At 40.2% G+C, this 17,932-nt stretch overlaps 1 protein-coding gene across 1 annotated transcript in view; it reads right to left on the bottom strand.

Moving 5' to 3' along the window:
• LOC113030893 (myotonin-protein kinase-like) overlaps positions 1-17,932 on the bottom strand; it is a 46,222-nt gene that overhangs the window by 157 nt on the left and 28,133 nt on the right. Inside the window, exons 3-7 of the mRNA XM_026182685.1 lie at positions 3,581-3,664; positions 3,310-3,405; positions 3,036-3,184; positions 1,193-1,286; positions 8-45 (exon numbers count right to left, since the gene is read on the bottom strand). Coding sequence (XP_026038470.1) covers positions 8-45; positions 1,193-1,286; positions 3,036-3,184; positions 3,310-3,405; positions 3,581-3,664 — 461 coding nt within the window. The remainder of the gene's footprint in view (positions 1-7; positions 46-1,192; positions 1,287-3,035; positions 3,185-3,309; positions 3,406-3,580; positions 3,665-17,932) is intronic.

The following is a 17,932-nucleotide window of genomic DNA, read 5'->3' as shown; positions in this document are numbered from 1 at the left end:
TGGAGACAAATAGTCTGGGGTCCCGACTGCTAAAGACGAGTGCACCTGCAAAGAAAAGAAGATAGATTTAAAAAAAAAATAGAAATAACTAAAAGCCATGACCTGCTTTCAAGGAAATACTAGAATGTAGCAAATCATCGCTGCGTGTTTTTTAGTCCTGTCTTAAAAATGAACAAATAAGGAGCTCCATGACAAGTAAACTGAGTTTTTGTTGTTGTTTGTTGTTTTGTTTGTTTTTGTTTTTTTAATTACAGCCGAGGAGGTCAGATGCGCCCTCCCTCTGAAAGCAGTCCTTGTCAACAGACAACAGAAGAAAAATGGTATTGAGTTGAAAAGGAACACAATTTGTCCCGTACTTCAGCTAGAATGAAAAAAAGACTCAAAGCTGGAGTTATTAAGTGTCTTTACGCTGCGCAGCTGCCTCTTCTTCTCTCATTCTCTTCTCCCCCCCTCTCCTGTTGCTACTTCAATCGTGAAACTGATCAATGATCAGCTGATTGGCTTTTCTCTCTTGTTTGTTTATCGCCCACTTTGCACCAGAAAGAGAAAACCAGCGGATGTCGCGCTAAACAACAGCAGCAGATTTAAGCTCGATGAGCTGTTGTTAGAATTGATTTAATATTACTTTCTAGTATCAGCTGATGTTTGCTGGGTCTAGCAAAGTTTTTACAGGGGGGGCAGGTAGGGCATTAACAGGGATTGGGGGGCACAAAGAAATACTTTTCTTTCTTATTCTCATTTAAAATGTCTAGCTTTTAATAAATAATTATCTGACTCTTACAGCCAGAGTGGTCATAATGTAAAATGTATAGAAAACATACATATATACCAACAAGACAGTGTGCATCACTGTCACAACACCATTTGTGTTCATTCAAAGGCTTCATGGCTTTTCCTATAATACCTGGTGGGCTGGTCTCTAGTCAAAATGCCCGGGCCGATTTTTTTGTCCCAGTCCAGCCCTGTCCGGGTCAAGGGATGTGCAGACCTTCCTCTCTCCAGGTATTCCATGACATATTGTAATCTTTACTGTAAAACTAGACTGTTGCTATGAGTTAGTTTAAGAATGTAACTGAGAATGTATGAGAGCACTACTTTTAGGAGACAGTGTTGCTTTTTATGCACATCTTTTTTTGTGAAAACTAATGTCTGTCTGTCTGTCCGTTGTTACTTGCACACAATGAACTCTCACCATCCCATCATCAAGTAGCCTCAGACAGGAACCAAAGTCTCCCAGTCTAATATGCCCATCAGCTGTCAACAGGATGTTGTCAGGTTTGATGTCTCTGTGTAAGAAAACAGGTAAATAGGGCTATTTAACCTCTAAATGTCAGATTTCATTAACAAAAAAAGTCATTATGATCAAATGATTATAGTTTGTTTATGTTAGTCAGTTTTAGGAAAGAGCTAATATTAATATTTGAACCTCATATCTCTGATACATATATTTTAGATAATGTTTCTCTGCAAACTCGGTACACAGCAAATTCAAAAGTGTTAAATGTTTTGGTGTTAATAGTCTTCTTGCAAAAGTAGAGTTAATTTTACTCTAAGCAGAGTCACATTCTTTTAATGTAACTCTGAGGTGTAAAATGATAGTAGTTAAAATCAAGTGTTAAAAATGAGTGTTTCTCTGTCAAATCTGGAGGTGTTACAATGGAAACATTAACTCTTGACCTCTTAACTCTGAACTCCTACAGGGGCTATGACACCAATAGAGTAAATTCACAGACTCCGCCCCCAGCACGGCTCCAATCGAAGCTGAAGTGAAGCCATTTCAGAGCATTTTGCTCTACATATTTGAGTTGTTTGCCATGCTTGGTAAGTCATTTTTTCAAAGATTGTTTCAATTATTATTATGAGCTTTTACTTCTGTGGCTCTTTGGAGTTGAGACAAAGCTGTGTGAAAGGCATTAGCCATGTTGCTCGCTGATAGCATAATATTCTGTTTTAGCTAGCTGAAAGGTATTGTTTGCGGGCAAATACCACAGCCTTGAAAAAAGCTTGCATGTGAATTTTCAGTCAAACTTTTGGTCAAATACACCTAAAACAATGTGTAGAATGTGAAATGTTGGTATAATGGTGCTACTTGAAGCCTGAAAACGATCGCCCATAAAAAAAAACGAGCAAACAGCAGTAGCTGACGTCCTGACTGGATTCTACGTTAGCATAGATCCCTCCAGAGTTTTGTGCACACGGTTTAGGTAAAAATGAAAAAGGTTGAGGTTTTACATTTAGTTCAGTATTACCTGTTGCCTGTGTCTTTGTCTTTTGGGAAAATACTTTACACCAGTAATGGCTCAAAGAGGATTCCTTTTTTTTTTTTTTACTGTGCTGCAATTGTTTACTGGATTATTTGTGCCATTAATTAGTGTCAACTAATTTTTATTCGATCTCCGCACAGGATATGCTTGTGAAGATGGAATATGGGGGAGAGCAGAAGTGCGTTGAAGTTCCACAAAGGGATGAATGAAGGACATGCATATTGTATTGAAGAAATAAGTGATGAGAATGCTGTTATTTGCATTTACCATGTCAGACCTTTTGATAAACAAAATTCTAATGAAAGTGAGAACATGTATACTGTTACATCTTTCAGAAAATGTTTTGAAATTGTGGTGCACAGTTCAGAATAAATGTTTTTCAAAAACCATTGCGTCTTTTTAGTAAATGTTTATTTCCAAAAGAAATTTCTAGAAGTTCAGAACAGTAAAATTCCCGCTTTTTAGAATGAATTAGAAGATAACTCTTACGTAGTTAAACTAAAATACTCTTTGAGAGTTAATATATAAACTCTTAACACCAAGTGTTAAATTATCAACTCCAGACAGATTTGGTGTTTAACACTAAATCAGAGTTAACGTACCAACTCTCCAAAAAGAGTTAAATTAACACTCTCTGGTGTGGACCCATATAGACACTTTAATAGTGTTGAAATCAAATCCGACAGTGTTAATTTGGACATGCTGGATTTGCTGTGTATGACTGTAGCCCTAAATAAGAAAAAAAAAGTAAAAAATCAATAAGCAGTCTACCTGTGCACATAACCCAGTCTATGGACTGAGTCAATGGCCATAACCATCTCTGCCAAGTAGAACTGAGCCATGTCCTCAGGGATCCGATCCTCAAATTTACTGAGGAGAGTCAGCAGGTCTCCACCTACATAATAATCCATCACCAGGTACTGAGTGAGAAGGGATTGGAAGGTTGTGAAAATTAGTAATCGGATTCAAGTTAAATATAAAATGCTAAAATGTAGACAACACATTTGTAAAACATATTTATCTGATTGACCATGTATAAACATACCAGGTAGTTATCATCTTGAAAGGCATAGTGCAACTCTGTGATCCAGCGTCTGTCACCCCTTAACAAAACTTCCCTCTCTTCTTGGTAACATGCTGTCTGTGTAAAGCATGAAGAGAACTCGATGCCAGACAAATGAAAAGCAGCAGGCAGAAAAATATAATGCTGAATTATCAATAACAAAAACCTTATAGATTTAAAGTTTGAGTCCCCATTATGTTGTCATAACCCTATTCTTAGTGTTGTGAATGTGAGGTTATCTGTGCTTGTGTACCTCTCCTCGCCTCAGCATGTCCCACTTATTCATAATCTTCAGAGCATACACTTGTTGTGTGTTTCGCATCTTTGCCACTGCGACCTGTGGTAGTGACAAGACCAAAAGCAGCACAATAACCACTTAAACGATTGGATGCACAAAACGAGAAGACTGTCATAATTGGTGATTTGTCTAAAACATTCTAACAGTGAGAGATGGTCGTGTTCTGTATCGAATTATGTACAAATGAAACATTGCTTATTGGAATATTTGAATGTTTTGACAAACACTCATTCACCTGCCAAATATCAGAATACTTCTCAGTATAATAGCTCAAAGCATTGTTTTGGGGAACTTTTTTTTGTTCTTTTGGTTGCTCTTTTTCAATTCAGTTTGTTCAACTGAGTTCTATTTATATAGTGTCAAATCACAACAACAGTGTTGCCTCAAAGCATTTTATACTCTAAGGTAAAGACCCTGCAATTATACAGAGAAAACAGAGAAAACCCCAACAATCTGATGACCCCCTAGGGGCAAGCACTTTGGCAACAGTGTGAAGGAAGCCAGACTCAAGGAGGGGTAGTCATCTGCTGCAACCAGTTGGAGGTGAGGGGAGTAAGACAGTAAGAGAGCCTGATGATTAATAATAACTACCTGCAGAGTGTTGTATAAACACATAGTGAGTAAAAAGAGATGAATGAAGAATTCTCAGTGCATCGTGGAAAGCCCCCAGTGGCCCAAGCCTATTGTAGAATTAATTAAGGGAGGAGTCAGGGTGACCTAATCTAGCCCTCAAAAAGGAACATCTTAAGCCTAATCTTAAAAGTAGAGAGGGCATTTGTCTCCCAAATCCAAGATGGTTTCACAGAAGAGGGGCTTGAAAGCTAAAAGCTCTGTTTGCAATTCTGCTTTTAAATATCCCAGGAACAGAATCAGAATCAGAGAGACTTTATTTATCCCCAAAGGAACTCCAAGTAAGCCAGCAGTCTGAGAGTTAAGTGCTCCTTTGGGGTGATATGGTACTATGAGGTCTTTAAGATAAGATGAGGTCTGATTATTCAACACTTTGTATGTGTGGAAAAGGTTTTTAAATGTGATTCTGGATTTAACGGGGAGCCAATTAAGAAAAGCCAGGATTAGCAAGATCTGCTCTCTTTCTAGTCCCTGTCAGTACTCTCCATGCATGTAATGAATTACAATTGTTCAGCCTACAAGTAAAAAATGCACGACCTAGTTCTTCAGCATAAATCTGAGACAGGATGCTTCTAATTTTAGAGATATCGCACAAAGATATTGCTGCAATGCACTGTGTTGGTGCATGGCAATTAAGAAGAAGTAGGTGGCAGAATTATATCCTTAAACATAGTTTAAGAACAAGATCCAGAGTGTGATTAAAGTGGTGGGTTAGTTCTATTCTGTTTTGAGCAAAGGCAATTGAGCCTAATAATCAATTAAAGGCCATCTTGATGCTGTCATTTTCAGTATCTGCACTGATGTTTAATTCACCAACAATAATTATTTTCTCTTAGCTGAGCACTAAATCAGATAAGAAAGTCTGAGAAGTAAAGTACAAAAGCCCAGGTGGATGATAGGTAACAACAAATAATAAAATAATAAAATACTTTAACCCTAAGTCCTCAAAAACACATCCACCTTTGATCCTCGAGCCAAAAAACGGCCACGCCCAAAAAAGTGCTATAAAAATGTTATATATTAATATTTTTTTCCACTTTAAATGAGTCAGTCTTTTAAAACTACTTCTGCCTGAAATATATAAAGTTTTAATTATATTTCGGGGGTTTTAACCCTTTAAATCCCAGTTTCTTTACATGAGCGCACTGGTTTTTTAGCCGAAAAAAACAAAAAACTTAAAAATTTTCCAGAAAATACATTTGAAGTAATATTTGATTGTTATTATAATTAGGCCTTTATATGGGACAAAAATTGCCACCAACATTCATTTTGATCCATCATTTTTTTTTTTTTTTTTGCAGGGGCAGTAAATATCATGTTTTCACATTTTTCCACCACTAAATGCTTATTGCCTTGTTGTTTTTTAAAATAAAATAAAAAAAATATGTAAATAAAAATACAAGATCACTTTGAACCAGAAAAACATTTATTTTAGAAGGATAAACTTCAACATTTATGTTGTTGGGAATGTAGAAATGTCATTTCCTCTACTGCCAGACTGGCTCGATTTATGTCCACAATATAGTCCACACAGTCACTGTAAAATGAGACGCCAAGGAGGTTGTGGAAGCCACCGATTTATTCTCCTCCTGCAGGAGTAGGTGCCAACAACCTAACAAAAAATGAAAACAAAAGAAAAGAAAAAAAACCTGTGTATATTTTGGACAAGAATGGGCAAGAATGAAAAAAATGCGTGCGTAACTGACACGTAATGACACGTACCTTTTTGCCCAAATCTTTATACCATATTTCACCGGCTTTTTTGGAATGTACTGCCTGAAGCTGCACCTGCCTCTGAATGGGACGAGTTTTTCATCCAAACAGGTCTCTGTCTGGACGCATAGCATCTGCAGGTGGTGCGCCCACACTATGAAGGCAGCCATCTGGCAGCCGTTGGTATAGTTTGTCTTCATGTCATCGGCATCGCCTGTCATCATGCCGTCAAGCGCAGCGTCCTGATGTGATGAAACCTGTTGTGGGACATCGTAGCCCGGATTTCCCACTCGAGAGGCAAAGGATTGTTTCATTCTTTGACCTGTAAACACCGGCCAAAGTGAGCAGCCCACGTGAGTAGCACGAATTTCCTCTGTCCATATTTCGCTATTCTGCGCCTCCCGTATGGTCATAAACTTGATCCCTTAGGAGCTGTGCACAGCTGAATATAGTTGCATATCCAGAGACAAAGAGGAGTTGAAAAGGGTGCAGAGAGAGCTGAGGGGACTGATAAGGAATGGGAAGGACAGCTACAGGCAGAAGATGGAGAACCAGCTTCAACAAAACAACGTTGGTGAAGTCTGGAGAGGCCTCAGAACCATCTCGGGCCACAAACAGCAGAACTCTCTGCCTGGGAGGGATGTGAGATGGGCAAATGAACTGAATCATTTCTTCAACCGATTTGACTCAGCCATGAGGCAGTCTGCAACATCGGCTGCAGACTCACCCACCCCCACTGCTGCTGTTCCACCTCTGACACCTCACACCTCCTCTATTCACCCTGCTCACTCCCCCCCACCCCCAACAACAGCTTCCAACACACACTCAACACAAGGCTCCAGCCTGTCTCTCTCAACCACCCAGGTTAGGAGGGAACTGAGGAGGATTAATGGCAAGAAGGCAGCGGGCCCAGATGGCATCAGCTCGAGGGTCGTCAGGTCCTGCGCGGACCAACTGTGTGGGGTGATGGAGCACCTCTTCAACCTGAGCCTGAGGTTGGGAAGAGTCCCACAGCTCTGGAAAACCTCCTGTGTTGTACCAGTGCCAAAGACTTCACGCCCCAAGGACCTCAACAGCTACAGGCCGGTGGGTCTGACATCCCACCTGATGAAGACCCTGGAGCGGCTGGTCCTGGCTCAGCTTTGGCGCCTAATAAGCTCATCACTGGACCCACTTCAGTTTGCCTACCAGCCTGGCATTGGAGCGGATGATGCCGTCATTCACCTCCTACATCGTTCCCTCGCTCACCTGGAGACCGCTGGAAGCACTGTGAGAATCATGTTCTTTGATTTCTCCAGTGCCTTCAACACCATTCTTCCCTCGGTTCTAAAGGACAAGCTGGTGAACTCTGGAGTGGACCATCACCTCACTACCTGGATCCTGGACTACCTCACCGACCGACCACAGTATGTGAGGACTCAGGGCTGTGTGTCGGACAGGGTCGTCTGCAGTACGGGGGCCCCACAGGGAACGGTTCTGGCTCCGTTCCTCTTCACCATCTACACTGCAGACTTCTCCCACAATTCCACCCAGTGCTTCCTGCAGAAGTTCTCTGATGACTCTGCAATAGTCGGCCTCATCACTGATGGGGACGACAAGGAGTACAGAGGACTGACCCAAGACTTTGTGGACTGGTGCCAGCTGAACTACCTCCAGATCAACGCCAGTAAAACCAAGGAACTGGTGGTAGACTTCTGCAGGCACAAGCGTTCTCCACTGCAACCACTGAACATCCAAGGTATGGACATTGAGGCTGTGGACAGCTACAGGTACCTTGGTGTTCATCTGAACAACAGACTGGACTGGACTCATAACTCAGACGCCCTGTACAGGAAAGGGCAGAGCAGGCTGTACCTGCTGCGGAGACTCAGGTCGTTTGGAGTGGAGGGCCCACTCCTAAAGACCTTCTATGACTCTGTGGTGGCTTCTGCTATCTTTTATGGCGTGGTCTGCTGGGGCGGCAGCATCTCTGCCGGGGACAGGAAGAGACTGAACAGGCTGATCCGAAGGGCCAGCTCTGTTCTAGGATGCCCTCTGGACCCAGTGGAGGTGGTGAGTGACAGGAGAATGGTGGCTAAGCTGTCATCACTGTTGGACAACATCTCCCACCCCATGCAGCAGACTGTGACAGCACTGAGCAGCTCCTTCAGTGGGAGACTGCGGCACCCACGGTGTGGGACGGAGATATATATATATATATATATATATATATATATATGTATATATATATATATATATATATGTATATATATATATATATATATATATATATATATATATATATATATATATATATATATATATATATATATATATATATATATATATATATATATATATATATATATATATATATACACACACACAGTGTTGGGAAGGTTACTATTAAAATGTATTCCGTGTCGGGCTCGTAGCCGAAAACTACCTTTACTTTGTTGTATGGGTCAACTTTGCTAGCGAGAGACAGAGAGAGGTGTTGAAAGGCTCCAACGGAACTTATTGTTTCAGAGGAAAACACAAACACAGTGTACAGTCGAGTCTTAATAGCTTACTTACAACCGGGCTCGTCAGGAACTCTTTTGTGCTGCAGTGGTTATTATTATATTTACATGCTTCCAGCTCCCGTTTCTGGTCGGTGACAACTCGTACTTTTCCACTCTCCTTTTTCTCCCTCCCTCGCTCACAGACACATAACGGGTATGACAGTCCATTCTCCCTGCAGCACAGACTACACTGCCCATGAGGCTACATTCTTTAGGGCGATGCCTGTAACACTCTGCCTATTGCCATCATATTAAATAATTTTAAAAAATATTTCTTCACGTCATTATGAGACACGAGATTGAGACACAGTCATTTGAGCCTCTTAATGTTTTGTTTGGGTTTCCATCGGCGTGGAATTACCAGAGATAGAGAGGGCATAGCCTACCATATGAAACAGGGAAAGACCGCCGTGTAATTCTTTTATTTCAACAAAGTAACTGTATTCTGAATACCACCTTTTTAAACGGTAACTGTAACGGAATACAGTTACTCATATTTTGTATTTTAAATACGTAACGGCGGTACATGTATTCCGTTACTCCCCAAAACTGTATATATATAGTTCGGCCGCTGTGTCAATCACCGGATCAAGGCGATATGGCTGCTGTGACAGTCGCCGCGTGTGCCAGAAATCAAGTTATTTTTCCATTTTTCTAAGTACATTGAACAGCTTGTTTATGATCTCCTCTCCCCTGGGTACAGTGTCGAATCGTTTCTGCCTCTGAAATATCCGTCATGAATCTCATAAATCATCTGTGAAGGACAATTGTCTAATCACTCTCCTGTATCCTCACATTTTCTCATACTCCTACTCTGTGCGCTTATGGGCACGTTTTCTGTGCAGACAGGAAAAGTCGTCAAAATGACATACTTCAGCACTACGGCTTATTCTCATTTATTCTCATAAAAAGTCTGCATCAACAATCTGAGTTTGAAGCCAAATAAAGTCAGATTTGGTTTTGGTTCTAGCTTTTATAGTTATTTGTTTTTATTGCAGTGTGGCATTTTAAGATTTTTGAAATTAGACACAAAAATGTCCAAAAAAAAAAACTTTTTTTGGCACAAAGATCTTTATTTTATTTTTTTTAGGCAAAAAGACCTTTATTATTTTTTAAAAACACACATGCCATTGTGCAGCATTGATAGTGACAGAAAAATCATTGTAGTCAACAAAAAAAGTGGGAAAAATAATGAATTTTGGACCATTGCTTTAAATGTGAAAACATGGCGCCACCTGCTGGCCAAATAAAAAAATTACAAATGTAAGCCCCCGACTCCCCAGAAAAGTCCAGAACTGCATTCATTTATGTTATGATAAATTTGGGATGAAAAATAGGGTTTATGATGGTTTTCAATGGGGCGTTTTTTGCCACGAGGACTAAAGGTGGATGCATTTCTGTAGCTTAGCCATTTTAGGCTAATCTAATGAATTTAGACCACAATTTTAAAATAAAATAAAAAAATGTTTGGCAAGTTTGGCTATATTTTATTCAACACAGTGAAAATGGCTTGAAATTAAAAAACACAGTGGCTGAAAAATGGCTCGAGGACTTATTAAGGGATATTAATACAACAAAAGTAATACTTTAAAATAATAATAATAAAAGGCTTTCAAATGAATTAAAACTCTGTCTCCAGCTGTGTGTGGCACGAAAAGTTAAGGAGAACACAACTCAAAGCAGCTTTATTGCTGGAATTGCAGAAAAATACAGACCACTAACCACAGCTGGACTGGCCATCGGGGATACTGGGCATTTGCCTGGTGGGCCGATGGTAATTTTTTGTTTGCTGGACCAATTACAGACGAGGAGGTCGGATGCACCCTCCCCCTTGCTTGGGCAATGGCTCTGAAAACAATCTTATCACAGACAAATAGAATAAAATGGTATTGAGGTACTTCAGCTAGAGTGAAAAAAAAGACTCAAAGCTGGAGTTAGTCTGTGTCGTTGCTGCACACCTGTTTCTTCTTCTTTCATTCTCTCCCCCTCCCTCTCTTGTTGCTGCTTCAATCATGAAACTGATCAGTGATCAGCTGATTGGCTTTTCTCTCGTTTGTTTATCGCCCACTTTGCGCCAGAAAGAGGAAACCAGTGGATGTCACGCTAAACAACAGCAGCAGGTTTATGCTTGATAAGCTGTTGTTAGAATTGATTTAATATTACTTTCTAGTATCAGCTGATGTTTGCTGGAGCCACAGCCATAAAAGCTGCTGGTGTTGATATCGGTTTGGATATGTGGTGAGAGGGAAATGTGAACATGAAAACAAGAGATGTCCTTACTAGTGATGCGCGAATCATGAACGAATCGTTCAATACTCGAGAATCACTTTACTGACTCATGAATCATGATTCACAAGCCCAACTGACTCACTGACTCATCCCTGTTGCCGTTAACAGTAATGTATCTAGCTTATAATTTAAATTGTGGAGAAAAACACAACATCCAGTATCTTAACAAAAAAATTTCTGCTCTGAACTGGAAGAAAACTGGAGTAGAAGCTCACATTAAGACAATAGCTCCTCGGTTCACAGTAGCATCGCTGTGCTAACATGCTAACAGCACATTTGAGCTACTCCCCCCCTCCCTCCTGTGCTGAATCATAGAGCGAACGAATCACTCACCCCCTCCCTCCCTCCTAGCTCACAGCTTCTTCTTCTTCTTCTTGGTTGGCAACCAATGTTAAGGCGCATTACCGCCCCCTGGCTCACAGCTCAGTGGACATTTAGATGAGAAAATATATATTTGACACATTTAAGGAAAATACTAATAAAATAAAAATAAACAAAATAAATGTTTATTAAGCAATTTTGATAGGAAATTGCTTAATTTTAGAAATGTTTTTGCTGTTTTTTGCTCTATAAAATAGTTGTTTTCTTTTAGAATCATTCATCTTAGCAGTAGGATTTACATGAAAAGAGAAACAAATTAAGTTTGAGTGAAAATGTACATTTTTTGCACTCTCTGGTCAACTGACTCAAAAATCCGATTCACTTCAAAGCTCGATTCAATAAAAAGAATCAAATTTACCATCACTAGTCCTTACTGAATCATCAGTGAATCATCATGAACAGGTGATGGAGAAACAGGTTTACATTTTAGGCGACATGAATGACTTGAAGGGAAGTTATGAACTGTTTCTGAGAGACAAATAACACCAGGATCCTTTTCTATGTAGCTGACAGCTGGTAACTGTGCAGGGGCGGGTCTAGCAAAGTTTTGCCAGGGGGCCAGGTAGGGTATTAACAGGGAAAGGGGGGCACAAAGAAATACTTTTCTTTCTTATTCTCATTTAAATGTCTAGCTTTTAATAAATAATTATCTGAACCTTACAACCAATGTTTTCATCTGATGTAAAATGTATAGAAATCATACGGCGCCGAGTATGACAGCTTCGTCGCAAGCTCCCCCAAGCAACAGCTGGTTTTTGTGTTTAATTTTACTTTTCCTTTATTTTTTCACGAGTAGCACATGTCTCCTTGTGTATGACCGACAAACCTTATTATTTCCATACTGTATATGAATGCTACTTGTTTTGCACATGTCCAACTGCAAACCTCTGTATATTTTAATTTATTGTTTATTCTATTTAATTTTAAAAAAAAAAAAAAAAAAAAAAAAAAAATATATATATATATATATATATATATATATATATATATATATGTATACATACATACATACATACATACATACACACACACACACACACACGTAGATATACATATTTAGTATACACATTTAGTGTAAAGTTAGACTCTTTTTCTCTAATTGATCTTTCTGAGTTAGCTTCAATAATTACTTCCTCCAAGCCATCAACGTGTCTTTTAGACCCCATTCCTACAAAACTGTTCAAAGAAGTCCTGCCATTAATTAATTCTTCGATCTTAAATATGATCAACCTATCTCTAATGATCGGCTATGTACCACAGGCCTTCAAGCTAGCTGTAGTTAAACCTTTACTCAAAAAGCCATCTCTAGACCCAGCAGTCTTAGCTAATTATAGGCCAATCTCCAACCTTCCTTTCATATCAAAAATCCTTGAAAGAGTAGTTGTCGAACAGCTAACAGATCATCTGCAGAGGAATGGTTTATTTGAAGAGTTTCAGTCAGGTTTCAGAGCTCATCACAGCACAGAAACAGCTTTAGTGAAGGTTACAAATGATCTTCTTATGGCCTCTGACAGTGGACTCATCTCTGTGCTTGTCCTGCTAGACCTCAGTGCAGCATTCGATACTGTTGGCCATAATATCCTATTAGAGCGATTAGAACATGCTTTAGGTATTACAGGTACTGTGCTGCAGTGGTTTGTATCATATCTATCTAATAGACTCCAGTTTGTTCATGTAAATGGAGAGTCCTCTTCACACACTGAGGTTAATTATGGAGTTCCACAGGGTTCAGTGCTAGGACCAATTCTGTTTACATTATACATGCTTCCCTTAGGCAGTATCATTAGAAGACATAGCATACATTTTCACTGCTATGCAGATGACACCCAGCTCTATCTGTCCATGAAGCCAGATAACACACACCAATGAGTTAAACTGCAGGAATGTCTTAAAGACATAAAGACCTGGATGGCCGCTAACTTTCTGCTTCTTAATTCAGATCAAACTGAGGTTATTGTACTCGGCCCTGAAAAGCCTAGAAATATGGTATCTAACCAGATTCTTACTCTGGATGGCATTACCTTGGCCTCCAGTAACGCTGTGAGGAACCTTGGAGTCATTTTTGACCAGGACATGTCCTTCAACGCACATATTAAACAAATATGTAAGACTGCTTTCTTCCATTTGCGCAACATCTCTAAAGTTAGAAATATACTGTCTCAGAGTGACGCTGAAAAACTAGTTCATGCATTTATTACTTCCAGGCTGGACGACTGTAATTCATTATTATCAGGATGTCCAAACAACTCGCTGAAAAGCCTTCAGCTAATCCAAAATGCTGCAGCAAGAGTCCTGACAGGGACTAGAAAGAGAGAGCAGATTTCTCCTGTATTGGCTTCCTGTTAAATCCAGAATTGAATTCAAAATCCTGCTGCTCACATACAAGGTCTTAAATAATCAGGCCCCATCTTATCTTAATGACCTTGTAGTACCATATCACCCTATTAGAGCACTTCGCTCTTGCTCTGCAGGCCTACTTGTTGTTCCTAGAGTATTTAAAAGTAGAATGGGAGGGAGAGCCTTCAGTTTTCAGGCCCCTCTTCTGTGGAACCAGCTTCCAGTTTGGATTCGGGAGACAGACACTATCTCTACTTTTAAGATTAGGCTTCAAACTTTCCTTTTTGCTAAAGCATATAGTTAGGGCTGGACCAGGTGACCCTGAATCCTCCCTTAGTTATGCTGCAATAGACATAGGCTGCCGGGGGATTCCCATGATGCATTGAGTTTTTCCTTTCCAGTCACCTTTTTCACTCACTATGTATTAACAGACCTCTCTGCATTGAATCATATCTGTTATTAACCTCTGTCTCTCTTCCACAGCATGTCTTTTATCCTGTCTTCCTTCTCTCACCCCCAACCGGTCGCAGCAGATGGCCGCCCCTCCCTGAGCCTGGTTCTGCCGGAGGTTTCTTCCTGTTAAAAGGGAGTTTTTCCTTCCCACTGTTGCCAAAGTGCTTGCTCATAGGGGGTCATATGATTGTTGGGTTTTTTTCTCTGTATCTATGAAGCGCCTTGAGGCGACTTATGTTGTGATTTGGCGCTATATAAATAAAATTGAATTGAATTGAAATTGAAATTTAGTAATGCGCATATACTCTTATATTGTACATATATTTATGCATATAATTCTCAGATTTACCCATTCTTATATTTTGCTTGTTCTTATGTTATTGTATTTTTGCACACCTCTATTGCTTGTGAAGCTTGCACACAAGAATTTCACTCGCATGTACTGTACCAGTGTACCTGCACATGTGATGTGACAATAAAAGTGATTTGATTTGACAAGACAGTGTACATCACTGTCACAACACCATTTGTGTTCATTCAAAGGCTTTATGGCTTTTCTTGTAGTACCTGGTGGGTCGGTCTCTAGTCAAAATGCCTGACTGAACAATATATACAAGGAAATCAGGGCAGAGAGGACACACCTGAGGAACACAGATGAACATAATCTAACTGATGAGACAGAGGAAGTAAATGAACATGACGCACATGAGACTAGGGACTGTCAAAATAAAACAGGAAACATAAACACACTGAGATATACAACTAGACTCAGGCTATGTCCACACGTACCCAGGTATTTTTGAAAACGCAAATTTTTCTATGCGTTTGCACCTTTCGTCCACACGTAAACGGCATTTTTGGGCACTGAAAATGGAGATTTTTAAAAACTCCGGCCAGGGTGGATATTTTTGAAAACTCCGTTTTTGCATTTACGTGTGGACGAGAAAAACGGAGAAAACGCAGCGTCAAAGATGTGCGCATTTTTTGACGTCACACTGTGCGCCACGTTATTGTTTCGGTGAAATGAATTTCTACAATACTATTACTGTTAATTGTACTCTCTGCAGTGTTTAAATGCTTACATATACACACAGTTACTGTCCATCCCCACATACGACTCGGTCCTGCTTCTATGCCCCAGCTTTGTTTACTTTTTCCCACCGAGGCTTCTAGACTTCTGATTGGCCAACATTTCTGCACGGTTAGGAATATATCGCCACCTGTTGCTTTGGCATGTTCCTAGCAGCGTTTTCCTTCATTTCTGCCTTTCCGTGTGGACGGGATTATTTTTTAAAATGAAAACCGAAAATCTCCGTTTTCAAAAATACCGTGTATGTGTGGACGTAGCCTCAAGGAACAGATAAACAAACACAGAGACATGACTGAGGAAGATGTAGCGAGGTACAGAGAGAGGGAGACCGAGAGAGAGAGACAGAGATAGAGACAGTGAAACATGGAGACTGGACAGAGACAGACAGGCTAGCAATGAAAGGGAACCGACTAAACAAGAAACTGAGAACTAGCAAACTCAAAAGCATAATGAAATAATACACTCAGGAAATAACAAATTAACTTGTACCTCTTTACAGAAATAACTAACAGGTCCAGGCAAACTCAAATCCTGGGTCAGATGACTAAACTGTAAAAAACAAAATTGTAATATAAAAGTATTTTACTGTGTATTTTACAATTTTGTACTGTTTTTCTAGAATATCATTAAATTTACATAAATAGACTGTTATTTTACATTTCAAATGTAAAATAACGTAAAATCACTGTAAATGTAATAAAACATAATTTTCTTGTTTTTTAAGTATATTTGTCTGTACATATGCATATGTAGATTGTTAAAATACATTCACAAATGTATCATAATTTCACAAATATTTGTCCATTATTTGAAAAATTGAACTGTTAAATTCAAATGTAATGCTATGGAAAAATATATAAAATGATTCTTATAAACTTTTTTTTTTTTACATCAAATAATATTATTTAGGACGTTCGTGGCTCAAGAGTTGGCAGTTCGCCTTGTAATCAGAAGGTTGCCGGTTCGAGCCCCGGCTCGGACAGTCTCGGTCGTTGTGTCCTTGGGCAAGACACTTCACCTACCACCTACTGGTGATGGCCAGAGGGGCCGATGGCGCGATATGGCAGCCTCGCTTCTGTCAGTCTGCCCCAGGGCAGCTGTGGCTACAGCTGTAGCTGCCTCCACCAGTGTGTGAATGTGAGAGTGAATGAATAGTGGAATTGTAAAGTGCTTTGAGGGTCTCGAAAAGCGCTATATAAATGCAATCCATTATTATTATTTAAACCAACTGTTAACTGTATATTTCTGTACATTTAAGTATTATTATTCATATTGCTGCATTCATTTACCTTGTTTATAGGTAATTTCATTGTTTAATCACGTTAAAATGTTCATAATTTAATGTTTAAAAGCACTTGAAAAAGGCAAAATCCCATGTAAAATTAGGGCAACAAACTGTATTGTCATTACTGAAAATAACCGTATTTTTATGAGAAAGTTATTTTCTGGTATTATTTTGGTGCCCCAGCTGCCGGAAAATTACTGTTTTTTTAGGATTTTTTTTTTTACAGTGTAGTCAATATGGATTGCCTTTAGTCTTTGTTGGAACCAGTGTTAGTGGTAGTGGTTCACTGCCTAGCTCTCTTGCTTGCTGCTGTGTTCTACCATCGATTTGTTCCTCTGTGCAGAATACCCTGGAGGCTGGAGAGAGAGGTCTTGCTTTCTGTGGGAGATTCTGTGACACTAAATAGTAGTGGAATTACCTGTTTTGTTAAATAACTGTAAGATAAAGATGGCGCCGGGTGTCATGGCACGCCGTCTCTCGGTTCTGCAATATTTATGTTTTGTGTTCTTAGTGGTGTCCCTGCTAGTTTTAAAAACCCACTCTTTGTTGGTGTATGAGCGACAGACGCTGCTTAATATCCGTGACTCACTGCTGAAGCTTCCCAGCGTTAGCGAGCGATGTGGAGGACTCCCACTGCCTCTGGCACCGGTACCGGAGGAACTGCATCGCCGTGATCCCCCCTGGAATCCTTCGAAACGGAAGCGCTGGAGAAATGGACATATGCACGGAACGAGCTCTGGGAAGCGTGTTTGGGTCAGAACTCGGATGCGGCGGGTCCTTACCATCGGCGACCCTGGCTGTTTAGGACTTTATTTTGGCCTCAAACAGCCCTGCCTTCTTCCTGTTTACCCGACATCATCGGAGCATGCTCACCCGACAGTGCTTTATTGGTCGCCATGCCGACGGGATATGAGGTGAGGTGGAGCAAATATGAACAACCTACAACTACTGCCTGCTACCACGGATGGACAGAGAGTTAAATTAGCTCTCTTAAACGCAAGATCTGTATCAAATAAAACTCATGTTCTTCGGGACTTTTTTGATACTCATAAGCTGGACGTCATGCTCCTAACTGAGACATGGCTGCGCGTTGGTGAAGTGGCACCCTTGCTGGAACTTTGCCCCTCCGATGCCAGCTTCTTCAGCTCCCCCAGGTTGTCTGGGAGGGGAGGCGGGGTAGCCTCTATCATCAAAGACCTTGTCATGGTCCTGGGTCGTGTGACCCAGTGTGTTATGTTTAGCCTATTTTGATGTTTATTGTTTGTTTAGGTTCTCTAAGGTAGCCCAGCCATTTGTATATATTACCCTTGCATTAAGTCTCCCTTGCCCTTCGTGTGTTTATGTCTGTGTGTCTTGTACTGTCAAGTTCATGCTGTCAGTTATGTCATCTCCCCTGTACTAAGTTTCCCTGGGTCATGAGTCCTGTCTGCGTGGTTATGTTTAGTTCTTGTCATGTCTAATTTCCATGTTTCCTGTTTTACTTTGTAAGTCTGTATTCATTGTCAGTGTATTCAGTTGCACCCTCCTGTCCTGTCGTTAGGTTCATGTGTGTCAGCTGTGATCCCATGTGTGGCCACTTCCCCTGA

Source organism: Astatotilapia calliptera, chromosome 10, assembly GCF_900246225.1.
Source record: "Astatotilapia calliptera chromosome 10, fAstCal1.2, whole genome shotgun sequence".
Taxonomy (NCBI): domain Eukaryota; kingdom Metazoa; phylum Chordata; class Actinopteri; order Cichliformes; family Cichlidae; genus Astatotilapia; species Astatotilapia calliptera.
This window is presented reverse-complemented; position numbering and strand designations above follow the sequence as displayed.